Source organism: Myotis davidii, unplaced genomic scaffold (assembly GCF_000327345.1).
Source record: "Myotis davidii unplaced genomic scaffold, ASM32734v1 scaffold960, whole genome shotgun sequence".
Lineage (NCBI taxonomy): Eukaryota > Metazoa > Chordata > Mammalia > Chiroptera > Vespertilionidae > Myotis > Myotis davidii.
This window is the reverse complement of record NW_006293003.1, coordinates 1,697,108-1,711,309: the sequence shown is the minus strand read 5'-3', so window position 1 is coordinate 1,711,309 and position 14,202 is coordinate 1,697,108. Positions and strand designations below refer to the sequence as shown.

At 56.4% G+C, this 14,202-nt stretch overlaps 1 protein-coding gene across 1 annotated transcript in view; it reads right to left on the bottom strand.

Moving 5' to 3' along the window:
• The window catches only part of WDR1 (WD repeat domain 1), a gene marked incomplete at its 5' end in the record, with an annotated part of 30,105 nt that overhangs the window by 14,029 nt on the left and 1,874 nt on the right, over positions 1 to 14,202 (bottom strand). The window contains 3 exons of the mRNA XM_015565796.1: positions 554 to 734; positions 2,046 to 2,193; positions 5,888 to 5,978. Of these exons, the coding sequence (XP_015421282.1) occupies positions 554 to 734; positions 2,046 to 2,193; positions 5,888 to 5,978 (420 nt within the window). The remainder of the gene's footprint in view (positions 1 to 553; positions 735 to 2,045; positions 2,194 to 5,887; positions 5,979 to 14,202) is intronic.

Below are 14,202 nucleotides of genomic sequence, written 5' to 3'. Positions count from 1 at the left end.
ACCCCACATCCTGGGGCATTTCACCAGGGCATTTACAGCATCTAATTCCTCTCATGTGCCACTTACAGGTGTGTCCCTGCCCCTCACCTTTCCGGGAAGGCGCTGGAGACAAATCTGAATGTCTCTGGAGCCCCACCTCCTGTCACCCTGGTGGCTCAGCTGGTCTCAAGATGGCACAACCAGAGAGCAGGGTGACGCCAGCCAGCCCTGGGCTCCCTTGCTAACACAGCTGCAGGCCAGGATGCTTGTCTAGTCACATGGCTCGTAGGTGCTCGGAGCTCCCACCCCAGAAAGCACACTGCATCCCAGGACGAAGCCCAGCCCTATGCAGGGCCCCTCCTGTGGAAACTGGAACATCCACGCCGTCCTAGTGCAGGATTCGGAGGGCTGGGGACCGTAGGGCGTCCCCTCACAAACCCTGCTTTCTGTCTACACACCGATGGTGTGCGCCGTCACCTCTGCCATCAGCATCTAACAGGTTTAGGCTCCACTGGCTTCAAATACAAACCACAAAGTTCACCCAAAGCCACCCTCCAGAGAGAAGTCCACTTACGCCGATGGTAAACTTGAATTTGAATGGTGGCCCCTCAAAGAAGGCGGCACAGTTGTCGTCACTGCCCGTCACCAGCCGGTATGGCCTGGTCTGCTTGATGTCCACGCTGTTGATGACTTTGTTGTGTCCCGTGATCTCGCCCACAGAAGAGCCACTGTCCCACAGGAAGACGGCTCCAAACCTTTACCAACGAGAGGAGCCACAGGAAAAATGATCAGCCCTGCGAAGCTGGGTGAGACACGGGCAGCTGAGTGTCCAATTCAGCCCCGGCTCATGACTATGCTTCACACTCCCATCCAAGTCACACACTGATGGCACTGCGATTTGGGCTCTACACAGTATTTGTCGAAAGCATGGAGACGTGTCTGCAGAAGAGGCCGGAGGTCCGTGATTGTGCGGCCCAGGGCCAGCTAGCCTCCCTGAGAAGGCCTCCGCCAGGGGACCAGCTTTATGGTTAGTTTCCTTACTGGGCAGGACCACGGAATACACCTGCCATCCCCTCCGAGAGGAGATGATGCCTTGCTTTCAGCTGGCATTCTGTGAAAACGTATTGTTTTGGTTACTATTTGCAATCTAATGAAAAAGAATTTGTTAAGACCAGCAAGAATGATTTGAAAGCCCAGCTGGTGTGACTCAGTGCTCGAGCACCGACCCACACACCACGAGGTTGCCGGTTCAATTCCTGGTCAGGGCACATCCCCGAGTTGCATACGGGCGTGCAGGAGCAGCTGATCATGATTCTCTCTCATTGATATTTCTACCTCTCTCTCCCTCTCCCTGCCTCCCTCACTCAAATCAATAAAAACATTAAAAAAAAAAGAATGACCTGAAACTCTATGGAAGAACTAATACCTACCACAATACACATTACAGAGGCTCCCAATAAGGGAGACAGGCATATGCCTGCCAAGTTCAAGTCCTGGAGGGCAGCCATGGCACCCCAGAGGAAACCCTGACTGCACCTGGAATAAGAAAACCAGGGTTCCTCTCTGGTCACTAGACCTGGGAGTGCAGCAGCCACTGAGGGCCACCTACTCAGTGTCCACGCACCCCGTCTTCCTTAGTGAGGGGACCTGGGTGATGTGCCCAGCTGGGAAATGTCGGTCTCCCTGGCAGCTGCTGGGAGGGACCCAATCCTGCTCTAAGAGCTGCATCTCTTTCACTGCCTCCCTTTGCCGCTTCCTGTGCTGGAAAGTGGGCATGATGGCGGCAGGAGTTCTAGGACTCCCGAGACAGGCAGACAGGAGGTGCCTGGGCCCTGAGACAAACCCTGAGGAGCTCACCCACTGTTACGTGTCGCTGAAGCCTGCCCCGAAGGAGCCAGTGGCCCGTGCGGCTCACATCTCTGTGAGGAGGCTCAGAGCCTGGCACCTAGGGGGACTGGACACACACTTGCCCCAGCTGGCACACTGAAGTCAGCGCACCCCTCCCACCAGGGACACCCGGAAAGAAGATCAGGGGACATGGAGGGGAGGGCCAAAGCCAGACTCACTTCTCCCTTCCTTCCCCGACCACGGCGATCCTCTTACTGTCTTCTGTCCAAGCAATGTCCTTGATCTTCCCAGCGAAAGGCTGGTACTCGTACTTCAGGAGGTGCTCCTTCTGCGTGGTGTCCCAGATCCGCAGCTTCCCAGACACATCTGCGGACATAACGGGTGGCGGGAGCCCCGGTCACCACGGGTCCAGGCTGCAGAGCTGTGCAGCCTGGCACAGGCCTCCTGCAGTTGCCAAGGTCCCCTGGGAGGAGGGGTGTGGTGTAGGTCAACGATCCCCGGCCACTTGCTGACCAGCGCCTGCTGCCTCCACGAGGCCCACTGCTGGGTCTGTGCCCCTCACCAGATTCCGTGATCACCACATTCCAATAGGCAATAGGAAGCCCAGGGACACAGGTAGCAAACCCCAGGTGCCATCACAGCCTCGCTTTATGACCATCTTTCTTTCCTTGTAGGGGACCTAAATGACACACGAGCCTCAGTAACTAACTTCCCCAACACTGGGGACCGGAAGTTCTTCCAGGGCACACAGTGAGTATACCAGTGACACCTGCCTCTCTCCTACATGGCCATGTGTTACTAACAGAATCAAGGCGCACAGCTGGGCAGCCTGGTGTGTGCCAGGCATGCGTGGTGGCCCCCATGGGGGTCTGTCAACCCTACTCCCTCGAAGCCCCACTGCGCCTCGGCAGTCAGCAGCCTCATTCATCACAGCACAGCCCAACCCCACGACTCAGCTGCAGTGAGTAAGCCTCATGGGAGACACACAGGGCGGGTGTGGGAAGGAGAGGTACTACAGACAGAACGGGGTGCCAGGCCTCGGAGCATCTGCCTCGGATCAGTGATAGAGGAGCAGCCCCTCCCTCCCTGCCACGAGCCAGCCACTACATTCCAAGCACCAACCCCCACATGCCCCTCCCGCATGAGCACTGAATTCCCACATTCGCAGGAAAAATGGAGGCCTTGATGCTAAGACTGGAGGCCTGACTCCTAAGCCTGGAGGGGTCTGGGGAGCCCTCCCAGCAGGTGAGCGGGAGCTGTGTTCCCAGGACTCCCTTCAGCACCTCACTAACTGGACAGCGGTTCCGTGAGAGCTTTGGTCCCCTTCAGGTGGGGCCCAGGGAGAGAGAGCCGCAACACCCCGGATGCAGCCCTGCCCTGGGCAAACACCTATGACCCTGCCACCTCAGGGGGAAGTGCCAGCGGGAGGGCTTCCCGGACACTGACGAGTGGACAGGCGTAAAGTCTCCCCAAACCAGCCCTCGGCACACCACAGGCTCTTGTTAGATCGTCACAACTAGTCAGTGAGTGAGCTAAGGCGCCACAGGAGGCCCCACACTGGAGAGCAAACATCTGGCATCTGGTCCAGCTGTGGGACAGAGAGGAGACACGCTGCCGTCTCATGCACATCAGTAGCTGAGGGGCTCCCATGGGCCCTGGACTCTTTAGTCCCTTCGCTGAACACACTGGCTGACAGTGTCAGGAAGGGTTCGCACGCACATGGGCAACGGCAGGCCGTCCAGGGACTGCGCTGAGCCACGGAGAACACAGCCACAGCACAGCCCGGCACCCACCTGCACACAGGCCAAATCCTGCTCCCCCACCTCCCTGGGCTCTGCACGTGGTCGGCCTGTGCTCCACTCCAAGCACTGCCGACCTCTCCCCACTGCCTCCCCGGCCAGGCCAGCATCCTCCTCCATCAGCCCTGCTTGCTCATCAAGTTCTTTTCAGAAGCAGCTGGAGCCAGAAAAACACATCGGGCTGGAGACCAGGCGCCCGGGCCCCATCTGATGAGGGCAGCCCTGGTGCGGTCACCAGAGGATGACGAGTGCCATGGGTGCCAAGCCTCAAACTAAGTGCACAGCAGGTACAGGAACATTAGCCAGAGAGCACAGCGGACAAGCACCTGCCTGGGGTCTCAAGGGGGACAGACATTGAATACACATCCATCATGTATGGGCTGCACCAGAATCCTCTGCTCACGATGGCTCTGCAGCCTGGTCTCCACGTCCCTCCCCTGAGCAACGCTCTCATCCTTCTTTGGGCTCAGGGCCCCACTCCCGAAAGCCTGCCCCATGCAGCCCAAGTCACCTGGGACTCACGGCCTGGGCGCCTGGGGACTGAGCAAGGGCACAGACTGCCGGCATCAACGTCCCCCGAAGAAGCCACCTCTAGGAGGGACCTGGAGCTGCCCCAAAGATGGCGCCACACGGAGAAGCATCACGTGGCACTGCCGCTCCCTAAAGGCAGACATGGACCGCCTTGCTCAGGGCTGGGCCCTGGAGTGGGCTTCCTCACACAACAGGCCGTCTGGAGGGTTCAAATACTCAGCAAATGGGGACCAGCCAGACTTACAGGAACCTGGCGCCCCATCTGGGAGTGAGTGGCAGGTTTCCCAGACCCTGGGGACCCCCCCTCCCCCCTGCACAGCAGGTACCAGGAACGGTAGCCAGAGCACAGCGCTCTCCCAGCTTCCTCCTCCTCCACACTGCACCCCCCACCCGCACCCGGTTTAATTCAGCCCAGGACTCTCCTTTTCTCTCTGCAGGAAACGTGTCCTGTCCTCACTCTGGGCAGAGGACCAGTGCGCTGCGGAGTGAATGTGATCTCCGCCCAAGAACACCTGCACCCGCGGGCAGCCCGTCGCCCGGGTTCCTCCATTCAATGAGGGCGTTTGTAAGACAGTGTCCAGCTGACCCTTCTCTTGTGTGGACTGTCCTCGCTGACTCGGCATTAGCATCGGAGGCCACTGATTACTGTCTGAACACCACGCCTGGGGACATGGGGCGGGGCAGGCCTGGCCTGGCCAGTGATTCAGCAGCCGGGCTCCAGGCTCAAGGCACCAGGGCGGGAAAGCTGTGCCAAGCAGGCAGTGGGGGCCCTCCAACCACATGTCTCTCTTGAGAAAACACACTTTTAAAAGGTACCAGGGCCAAATCTTGGGGTTTTAACGAAGAGACATTTTACTGGCAAGCTAGGCCAGAATAAAAAAACCCCACATGGCTAAAATAAATCACAGGATAGAAATTAGAGCAAGTTTTACACATGGAGTTAGAATAGGTCAAAAGTCAGTGCCTACTATGTGAGAGCTGTCCTAGTATTTACATACATTGCACACTGGACCCTTCCCCACCGACCTGGTGGGTGCTAGCAGCCCCGTTTACAGAGAGAACACTAAGGCCCAGGAAGGCAAGTTACTCAAGGAAGGCTGCACAGCCAGGGAGGGGCGATCCCTGCAGGGACAGGTCCATGCCTGGCTGGCCATGCCCAGAGCAAGGGCAGTGCAGACAACAGCCACCAGCGTGTTTGAATCCTGGCCCTTCCCTTCTCACCAGCTAGTTCTTTCAGCACTTTGGTTCTGCCTGTCCCTCTCTGGGGATGGGAGGAGGCCCACCCCAGCTCCTCCACCTGGCTCTCCCTGGGGCCTGAGACAGGCCAGGCACAGGCCAGGCAGACAATAAATAGCTGTTGAGTGTGTGAATGAATGGGGTCAGGGTAATTCACTGTAATTTCTGTGCCTCCCTTTCTCATCTGTAAATGGTAAGAGATCTACCTCAAAGGGTTAGGTGAATAAAGACAGCATCCTAGAAGGTAAAGATCTGTGTGTCCAGCCGCCCACTGAGCCGGCGCCCAGCAGGAGAGCAAAGGGTCAAAAAATGAGATGAGCTCTGGCGGAGGCTGAGGCCGCATTGTGCTAGGTCCCAGGAAAGGAGCAGCAGGAAAGGTAACACAAGACAAAGCTAAATTCAGACACACACACACACACACACACACACACCCGCGCGGGCTCCAGTGCACACCCAGGCCCCAGGGCCACCACCAGCCACACGCACACAGGTACCTCCAGAGGCGATGTAGAATCCGCTGGGCGCGTACTTGGCCACCACCACCTGATGGGCATGCTCCGTGTAGATGTCAGCAAGGGCTGGGTTCTGTAGGGAGGAGACCTGAGTGAACACAAGGCAAGTAGAAGCAGTCAAACTACTTTCAGCTCTCCCAATTGATGGATGTGGGGGGAAATGACACGCCCACAAAACTTACTAGCAAGTCAAAAGCATCACAAAGAAAATCCCAGAAGTATACACACCTACTGCCTGCCTCTCTCTGGGTGATAGAATTCTAGGTCATTTTACCTCTTTCTCTTTTGTCTATGGTGATGGAAGTCAAGGTAATGTTCTCTCCTGTGTATCTGTGAAATATGCACATGAAATAGGAGTTTCATTTTTAAAAAATTGGATCCTAATTGTCCCCTATTTGTGCAGGCTGCAGCTGCCTTCTTCAAGTCAAGCTGGTCTCGCCTGCTCAGAGCCAGCCCTGTCCCGGCTGCCAGGCAGGGCAGGACCCAAAACAGGGCCCCTGGCTTTGAGGAAGGAGAACAGAGTGGGCACATGGCTGGGGCTCTCCTTGTCACAGCCCTTGGGTGGGAAGCGCGGAGTCCCACTCCTACAGAGTGAAGGCCGGCTGGGCTCTGCAGCACGAAGACGGCCAGCGCCTGGGACTAGGAGCAGCTTGACTACTCACAGTGAGGTCTTAACATATGATTTACTCAAAGCAGACCACCCCCCGCTTTCAAGCGAAATAAAGACTAGGCCACTGAATCCCTGACACCCGCTGTCAGCTTTCTATGAACCACGTGCTCTTTGAAGAGGCAGCTTCCCACAGACCAGGCTGTGGACACAGGTTCTATCCAGAAGCAGCTGCTGCAGGTGCAACTAACTTGACCCCCAACTGTCCCCCCACCTGCTCTGACCACCTGGTAATCTCCCTTTCCTCATCTCCTTGTAAGATCAGAGGCCTGTATCCTGCTCAGCCTCCTGGCCACAGGATCCCTGCACACCCCACCCCATCCAACCAGAGGCCAGAGAAGAACACCCTAAATTCTAGCCCCCTGAACCACTGGCCCCCTTCCACTAATCTTGGCAGCCCCAAGTCTCTGTAAATGCTGTTCCCTCGACCAGCAACATTTCTTCCTGGCTGCTAACACTACTTATGCATCAGACCTAATTGAAGAGTCACCTCCTCCATGAAGCCTCCTGTGATGGCCTGCCCTCTCTCTTCTGTGCTTCCTAAGCATTCCACATGTCCCGGAGGCAGCTATGACATGCACCACGGTCCTCACATCCAGGAGCCATCACATCTCTTTAGCCATCACAGCAGTTAGCAAATAGATGGTCCTCAATACATGCTTTCTGAGGGAAAGGAACTCTGAGCAGCCCTTACGCGGATCCCATGTCTGCCCCTAAGACTTATTATTATGTGATGAAGTAGGCACTTGATATATGTGGCTCCTAAGTTAATTAGTCTTGGAATAAACATTTGCTAATGAAATTAGAAGCTATCAGGTATCCAATAAAGATATCACGAATGGCAGAAAAGCAAATGAAACGGCGCTCAGCATCACACTAGTCCTTCGGGAAATGCAAATCAAAACCACAATGAGATACTCCTATGTACCCGCTAGAACCAATAAAATTAAACGATGTTAGCAAGCATGAAGGGGCAGGGGAGGGGAGCACTGGAATTACTGCTGGTGGGAATTTAAAATAGCCTGGCTGGTTATTTATAGTTAAACAGACTCACCACACAAAAACCCAGCAATCCACTCCCAAGAGAGAGACGCCCACGCCCACACAAAGTCCTGTGCATGCAGTCAGAGGTGGAAACCAGAAAGCACTCAAAGGTCTCCCGGAGAAACGAACTGATGGGCCATCAGAGGAACTGCTACCACCTCTCCCAACTGCGAGGATGCACCCCAAACACAACCAGGCCTGCTTTCTGTGAAATTCTAGAAAAGGAAACCTGAAGTGACAGGAAGCAGACCGGTCCCGGCTAGGGGCTGGGGCGGAGGGAGCCCGGGGCAGAAGGGGCTTTGTGGAACGACTGGAATGTTCCATGTCGTGATTGTGGATTCTGGGGGCAATCACATAACTATATATAGTTGACGAACTCAAGTTATATGTATTTAAAATGGAGGGATGTCTCTTGCATCTAAATTACCCCTCAACAAAACTAAGATGCCTGGTATCTATTAAATGTCTGACTATTCCAACCCGCTCCTGCCAGAGCAGCCCTCACTCACGCCTGTCAGCCCTCACTCACTCCCGGACACTGACAGGCTCCCTCACGAAGAAGCCGCCACACTGTGTGCACAGCCATCATCGCCACCATCACCACCACCACCACCATCACCACCACCATCACCACCACCACCACCACCACCACCACCACCGAGGGCCTCCTTCAGGTGTCTGCTGCTAGGACGACCGAGGTCTTACACCCACACGGTGGGCACTACCAGCCCACTTCGCAGATGACAAAGCCGCCTGAAGGACAACTACCCACTTAGGCTGGCACCCACAGCCTGGAGACCTGGTCACCACCCTGCACTGCCTTTAAAAGGGTGGGCTCTACAAAGGCCTCTGGGGAGGGAGGGACGCCCCCGGGAGGAGGCTCTGTCCTAAGAATTCCTTCCCCTAAATGGGCAGGGTGTCTGCGAGCACAGGGCAGAGCACAGGGCGTGTGAACTCCCAAAGTTGTCCCGGGCAGGCTCAGCACTGGAATCCTGGGCTGGACCAGCCATTGGAAGAGACATCACTCTCCCAAATAACTCGGGGCCGGTGGGGGTAGGAGGGGGACAGCAGGCGTCACCAGGCTGAATATGACTGCCTGAGTCAGCGGCCACGGCTCTGCAGCAGGGACGCTGGCCACCGGAGGCAGAAATGACACCACCCTTGTCCTCAGCGTGTCCTGCCATAGGCCAGGCTCATTCCACATCAGCAGTGCCCACTCACACCTCCAGGGGCGGCCTCCCTCCCACACCCCCTCATCTCCTGTTGTCTGGAGGAACAAAAGCAGGATTTGGGATGAGTAGTGATTTCAGGACGAGCTCTGAACCACAGAAAATGAGTTGGGGGGAGGGAAGCCGAGTCGGGGAGCAGCTGGAGCACTCCACTGGGGCAGGCTCCCTCCCCCATCCTCAGGAGACCTCCAGAACAGGGCTCCAGTGTCTACCAGGGCGTGGAGGCTGGGCACCCTCCTCTGGGACTTCCTTCCTGTGCTCTCGCAGTCAGAAGTCCTGCACTAGAGGCCCTGCGGGTGCCACGTGGATGTGGGCAGAGGCTGACAGAGCCACTAGAACCTGTTGCCTTGCCTGCTACCCCAGCCCTGCCCCTCTCTGCAGCCCTGCCCCGTCTTCTAACAGCTCCCAAGCCCACCTCCTCTTTGTACCCGACCCAGATTCTGTCTATTTCTTCCCATTCCCCATGGAACCAGGAAAATATATTTTAAGCCGATCTTTCCTTCCGTCAATCCACCGTGGTGTCTGGGTCCCAACTCTGATCACCTCATTCCCTCCGTAGAATCCCTCCTTCAGGGGCTGCAGGACCTGAGCCTGTAGCCTCCACTCTTCTCAGGCCCCCGAGGCCCCTTCCCGCCCAGGGCCCACCTCAGGGCTGGCACAGGAGCTGCCCTGGCCCCACACCCCGTCCACATCCCACAGGTTTCCCCCTGAACTCAGGGCCCAGCTCAGGGCCTGCCTGACGCTCAGCCACTTCCCAAAATCTCTGGATGGAGCCACGATGCTGAAGCCTGCGAGAGCAGCCACAAACGCGGTGAGACGCAGGACCACGCCACCCCTGGTCCACCCCATCGCACCAACAAGGGGAGGGTGCTCCCACCAGGTGGTCGGAGGGCAGTTCAGGCTCTCACCTCAGAGCCTGTCCCTGCCTTGAACCTGAGCAGGGGGCCTTCCCAGGAGCAGCACACCACACAAACTCTGCCCTGCTCCAGGAGAGTGGCTACGCTGCGTCCGGAGCCACCCCTGCACCCCTTTCACATTTCCGTCTTGGTGCTGAGCCAGGGGACAGAGGTCACCACAGCATTCTACAGGTAAGGCTGAGTGACAGCCCAGTCACAAGGCATGGCAGCCTTTCCCTCAGCTCCTGGCCGGTGAACCAGACGGGCTGTCAGAGGTGGGGAAGGCCGAGGGACCACCCACTGCTGAAGCGGTCCGACACGACACTTCTCACGACACTGCTCACGAGGGGTGTCTGAGCTTCTGCAGCTGAAGGTCCCCTGAGCAGCTAGAGAAAGCCTGGGCGCCCTCCACACTCTGGCCAGGCAAGGTGAGCATGAGTCCAGGAGGGCCGAGTTCCCAGAGTCCTGGCTCTCTAAACACTCCCAACTGAGAGCGGTTTCCAGTAGCTGGACCTGCAAGTTAATAATCTGCAGGGCCCTCTGTCCATGGGTGACTAAGGCCAAGTTCAAATTACTGCCCAATACCCAGCTCCAAAGCAGCTACACACAAACCTGTTTCCAGAACCGTAGGCCTGAACCCAGAGGCTAAGCCCCTACCACGAGACCTCAAAGGACAACAAGAATGCATTCCTTCCCTCCCGGATCAAGTCTGGCCTGGTGCTGGGACCTGGTGAGCACTGCCCTCCCACCCCTGAAAGCCTTCTCCTTCCTGCCTCCCAGCTCATCCCCTCCCAGTGAAGCAAACCAAGCCTCAGGCATGACCCTGGGCATGGCAGCAGCCCAATGGACACAAGACTGTCATCTCCCTACCTGTCTTCCCATCCCTCTGCCTGCCCTGGGCCTTGTGAGTCAGGACAGAAAACTGGGAGTGGCTGCTCTGGTTCAAATCCCAACACCTCCTGGGCCTCAGTGCCCTGTCTCTAAGAAGACAGTAGAGTCACCCAATAGGGGATTGTGAAGATGAAGGCAGACCGTGCACCATCACAGCCCAGGCAACCTTCCAGAGATGCTTGTGAACTAGCTCAGTTAAATCTCACACTAATGCTGTAACAACACTAGAGGCCCGATACATGAAATACGTGCAAGGGGCTCGGCTCTTGCAGCCCCAGCTTTGTCCGGAAGGTTGTCCGGCTGTCTGGTCTAATTAGTATATTATGCTTTTATTATTATAGACTAGTGGCCCAGTGCATGAAATTCATGTACGGGGGTGGGGGGTGTGAGGTGAGAGGGTGTCCCTCAGCCCAGCCTGCACGCTTGCCAATTTGGGACCCTTTGGGGGATGTCCGACTGCTGGCTTAGGCTCAATCCCTGTCAGGCCTAAACCGGCAGTTGGACATCCCTCTCGCAATCTGGGACTGCTGGCTCCTAACCGCTCACCTGCCAGGCTGATCACCCCAACTGCCCCCGCTTCTGGCCTGATCACCTGCAACTCCTCCCCCGCACCGGCCTGATCACCCTAACTGCCTCTGCCTTGGTCCCGCCACCATGGCTTTGTCCGGAAGGATGTCTGGAAGGTCTCCCGGTCTAATTAGCATATTGCCCTTTTATTAATATAAATGATTCCTACTGATATGGAAACTGCTCTAAGTGCTTGGCCACTGCCGGGCACAAAATGTGCCCATCAAAATCCAGCTCGATGCCAGAGGTGGTGTTCGGTGCTGTGTGCTGGACTGGAATCAGCCAGTGCTTGTGGAGAACCGGACAGGCCTAGAGTGCGCACGACACTCACATCCAGTCTATGGCAGAGGGATGCCCCTTTTCTGGATGAGGCTCTGGAAAGCGGAAGAAGCCACAGCCAGGTAACCAAAGCTTGAAATCCAGGTCTTTCTAATGGCTGCACCACCATGAAGCTGGGGAGACTCCACCAGAGACTTTGCAAGTAAAAAGGGTCCTCTGCACTTTACGCACACCATCTGTAGTAAGTCTTCTTCCTGGAAAACTCTTACTCATCCTCCAAAACCCAACTCAAATATGCCCTTGCTCCAGAAGACTTCCTTGCTGCTGGGGCACAGATGGTTCTTCCCTCTTGTTCCCAAATCAGTATGGACACCGTTCTTTCCAAGTGCTTAACCTAGTGCATTAGAATGTTCTTTATCACGGTTCTTCAATGGCCACTGCTGACACTTTGGGCCAGATTAGTCTTTGTTGTAGGGCAGTCCTGTGCATTACAGGATGTTAGGCAACATCCCTTGACTCTACCCACTAAATACCAGTAGCACAAAAATGCCCTCAGACATTGCCAAATATCCACGAGGGGGATGGGGGCAAAACTGCCTGAGAACCACTGATTTCAATCTTGGGCACTGTGGCCATGGGCAGGGCTTAGCAAGTGTGTGGGAACCATCAGGAAGCAAGGGCTGGCTGTACCAGCTGATGAGCACTTGCTGAGAGATGCCTTAATCTGTGAGCAGCCTCCTCGTTGGTCACCCTGTCTCAAATCTCAGACACAGGATGATCGCCTACTGCAGAACCTTCTGTACCCTCTGGACCACAGCCGGGCTCAGTAGGGCTGCTTGACATCCACCACCAGAGCCCTGCACACCTATCCTGCATGCTCCCCTCACACCCAGTGCTCCCGACAAACGGTCTCTCCAGGCCCCTCTCACCACCCACACTCCACCTGACTGGCACCCCTGATCCTCCAGGTGTCTTTCTGAGCCCACAGGAGCTCGGAGCCTCCTGTGCTGAGTAGCCCACAGCACCTCTGCTTCTCCCTTGTCAGTCCGAACTCAATTTCCTTAGAGCTGGTTCTCCCTGCACGACTGTGAGCGCTGAGGACAGGCTCTTAGGGCCTTTGCCTGGAGCAGTGTGACGGCCTCATCATCCGGCCTCTCATCACACCTCTCAGCCACAGCGGGGAGAGCACAGGAGCAACTTGCTCTAAGGCAGCCAGTCCAGTGCGGTGCTGACAGCAGCCCGGAGGAGCCAGGGCTGGCTGTTTCTGTCCTCCAGGAGAGAAGATGGTGGCCTGGATGAGGGTGGCAGCTGAGGAAGTACTGAAACTTGTCAGATTCTGAAGTTCCTCTCAATAGCATCCATAGGGTTCCGAGAGGAATTAAATTGGGTGTGGAAGAGAAGGGAGGAGTCAAGTGCAAGGTTTGAGGCCTGAAGGGCTGTAGAACTGCATTGCTCTTTGGGAGGAGGGACACATGGGAAACCCTAATATGGTGTCAGGCGTTATGGGTGAGATGCCAATCAGACTTCCATGGTCTGGTCCACACCTTCTCTCCCATCTCTTCTCTACTCTGAGCTTGTACTCTAACCGCTGCCTTCCCTCCGGGCTGTGGAGGTGGATGAGGACTTGTCTTTTTCACAGGAGTACTCTGCCCTAATAACCATCGTACCACCTTTACTGGACAACCGAGGCCCACCAATCAAACAGGGGCCCATGCGCCCCATTCATGCCCAGAACAGGGACGGCCACAGCAGCAGTACCTGCACTGCCCTGGTCCTGCAGAAACTTACAAACAGATGGGAAGTGAAAGCAAATGCATCCTCAAAAGAGAGGATGTAGCGTAAAAAGACCTCAGAAGAGCAAGCCTGGGTTTCCCAGGGCAGGGGACGCCTCCGTGGCTCGTCCATGGCTGGGACCAGCTTGTCCATTGGAACCAGCTCCTTCACCTTCCTGAGCCTGACACCCCCTCAGAGCCATGGGCCCACAGTGGGGTTGGGGGAGATGCTGCAGTGTAAGAACTGTTCCTGGTACCAGACACAGTAGCTACACTTCATGTGAGGTCTGCATCTGGAGTGAATATAAACGGCCATGATGCGCCTGCCTTGTCAGGGCAAGTCCATGGGGTGCACAGTCTGCATCCCTGAGATGCTTTCATCCGTTTGCCAAACTACAAGTGAGTCTCTATCTACTCAGGGCCACCTCAACTTTCCTCCAAATGTCAGGCCCTCACTCTGGAGACCTCTGGATCAGTACGATCTAAGCCTTGGCAATGTTTCCCCTCGGTCTGAGCGAGACCAGATCAGCTTTCTAGGAATGCGTGTGACTAGCAGAGTAGCTGTTAGCGCCTTCAAAGCACATTCACCACCACCCACCCCCTCGCTCGAGGTGCCCAGCCACCCTGGGCAGACACTGCCAAGCGGAGCTCCGTTCTGCAGCAGAGCAGCAGCAGCGGCTGGCTTCCCCAGAGGTGGGGGCAGAGCCAGCAGCACCTCTGACCCAAGGGAGGCCTCTCCTCTTACAGACAAGGAAGCTGAGGCCCAGGGCCCCTCATTCCCTCGGTGGGTCGTGAGGGTCCTGAAGGTAAGCACATCTGACCAGTGACCATCCCAACCCACAGAGTGTAATGGCTCCCAACGATATGTGTGAATTTAAACTGGCACCCTGGGGGCATCGCTAAGCAAAACCACCCACCTGCATACTGTGCAAAAGGCCCAAGCCCAGCTCAG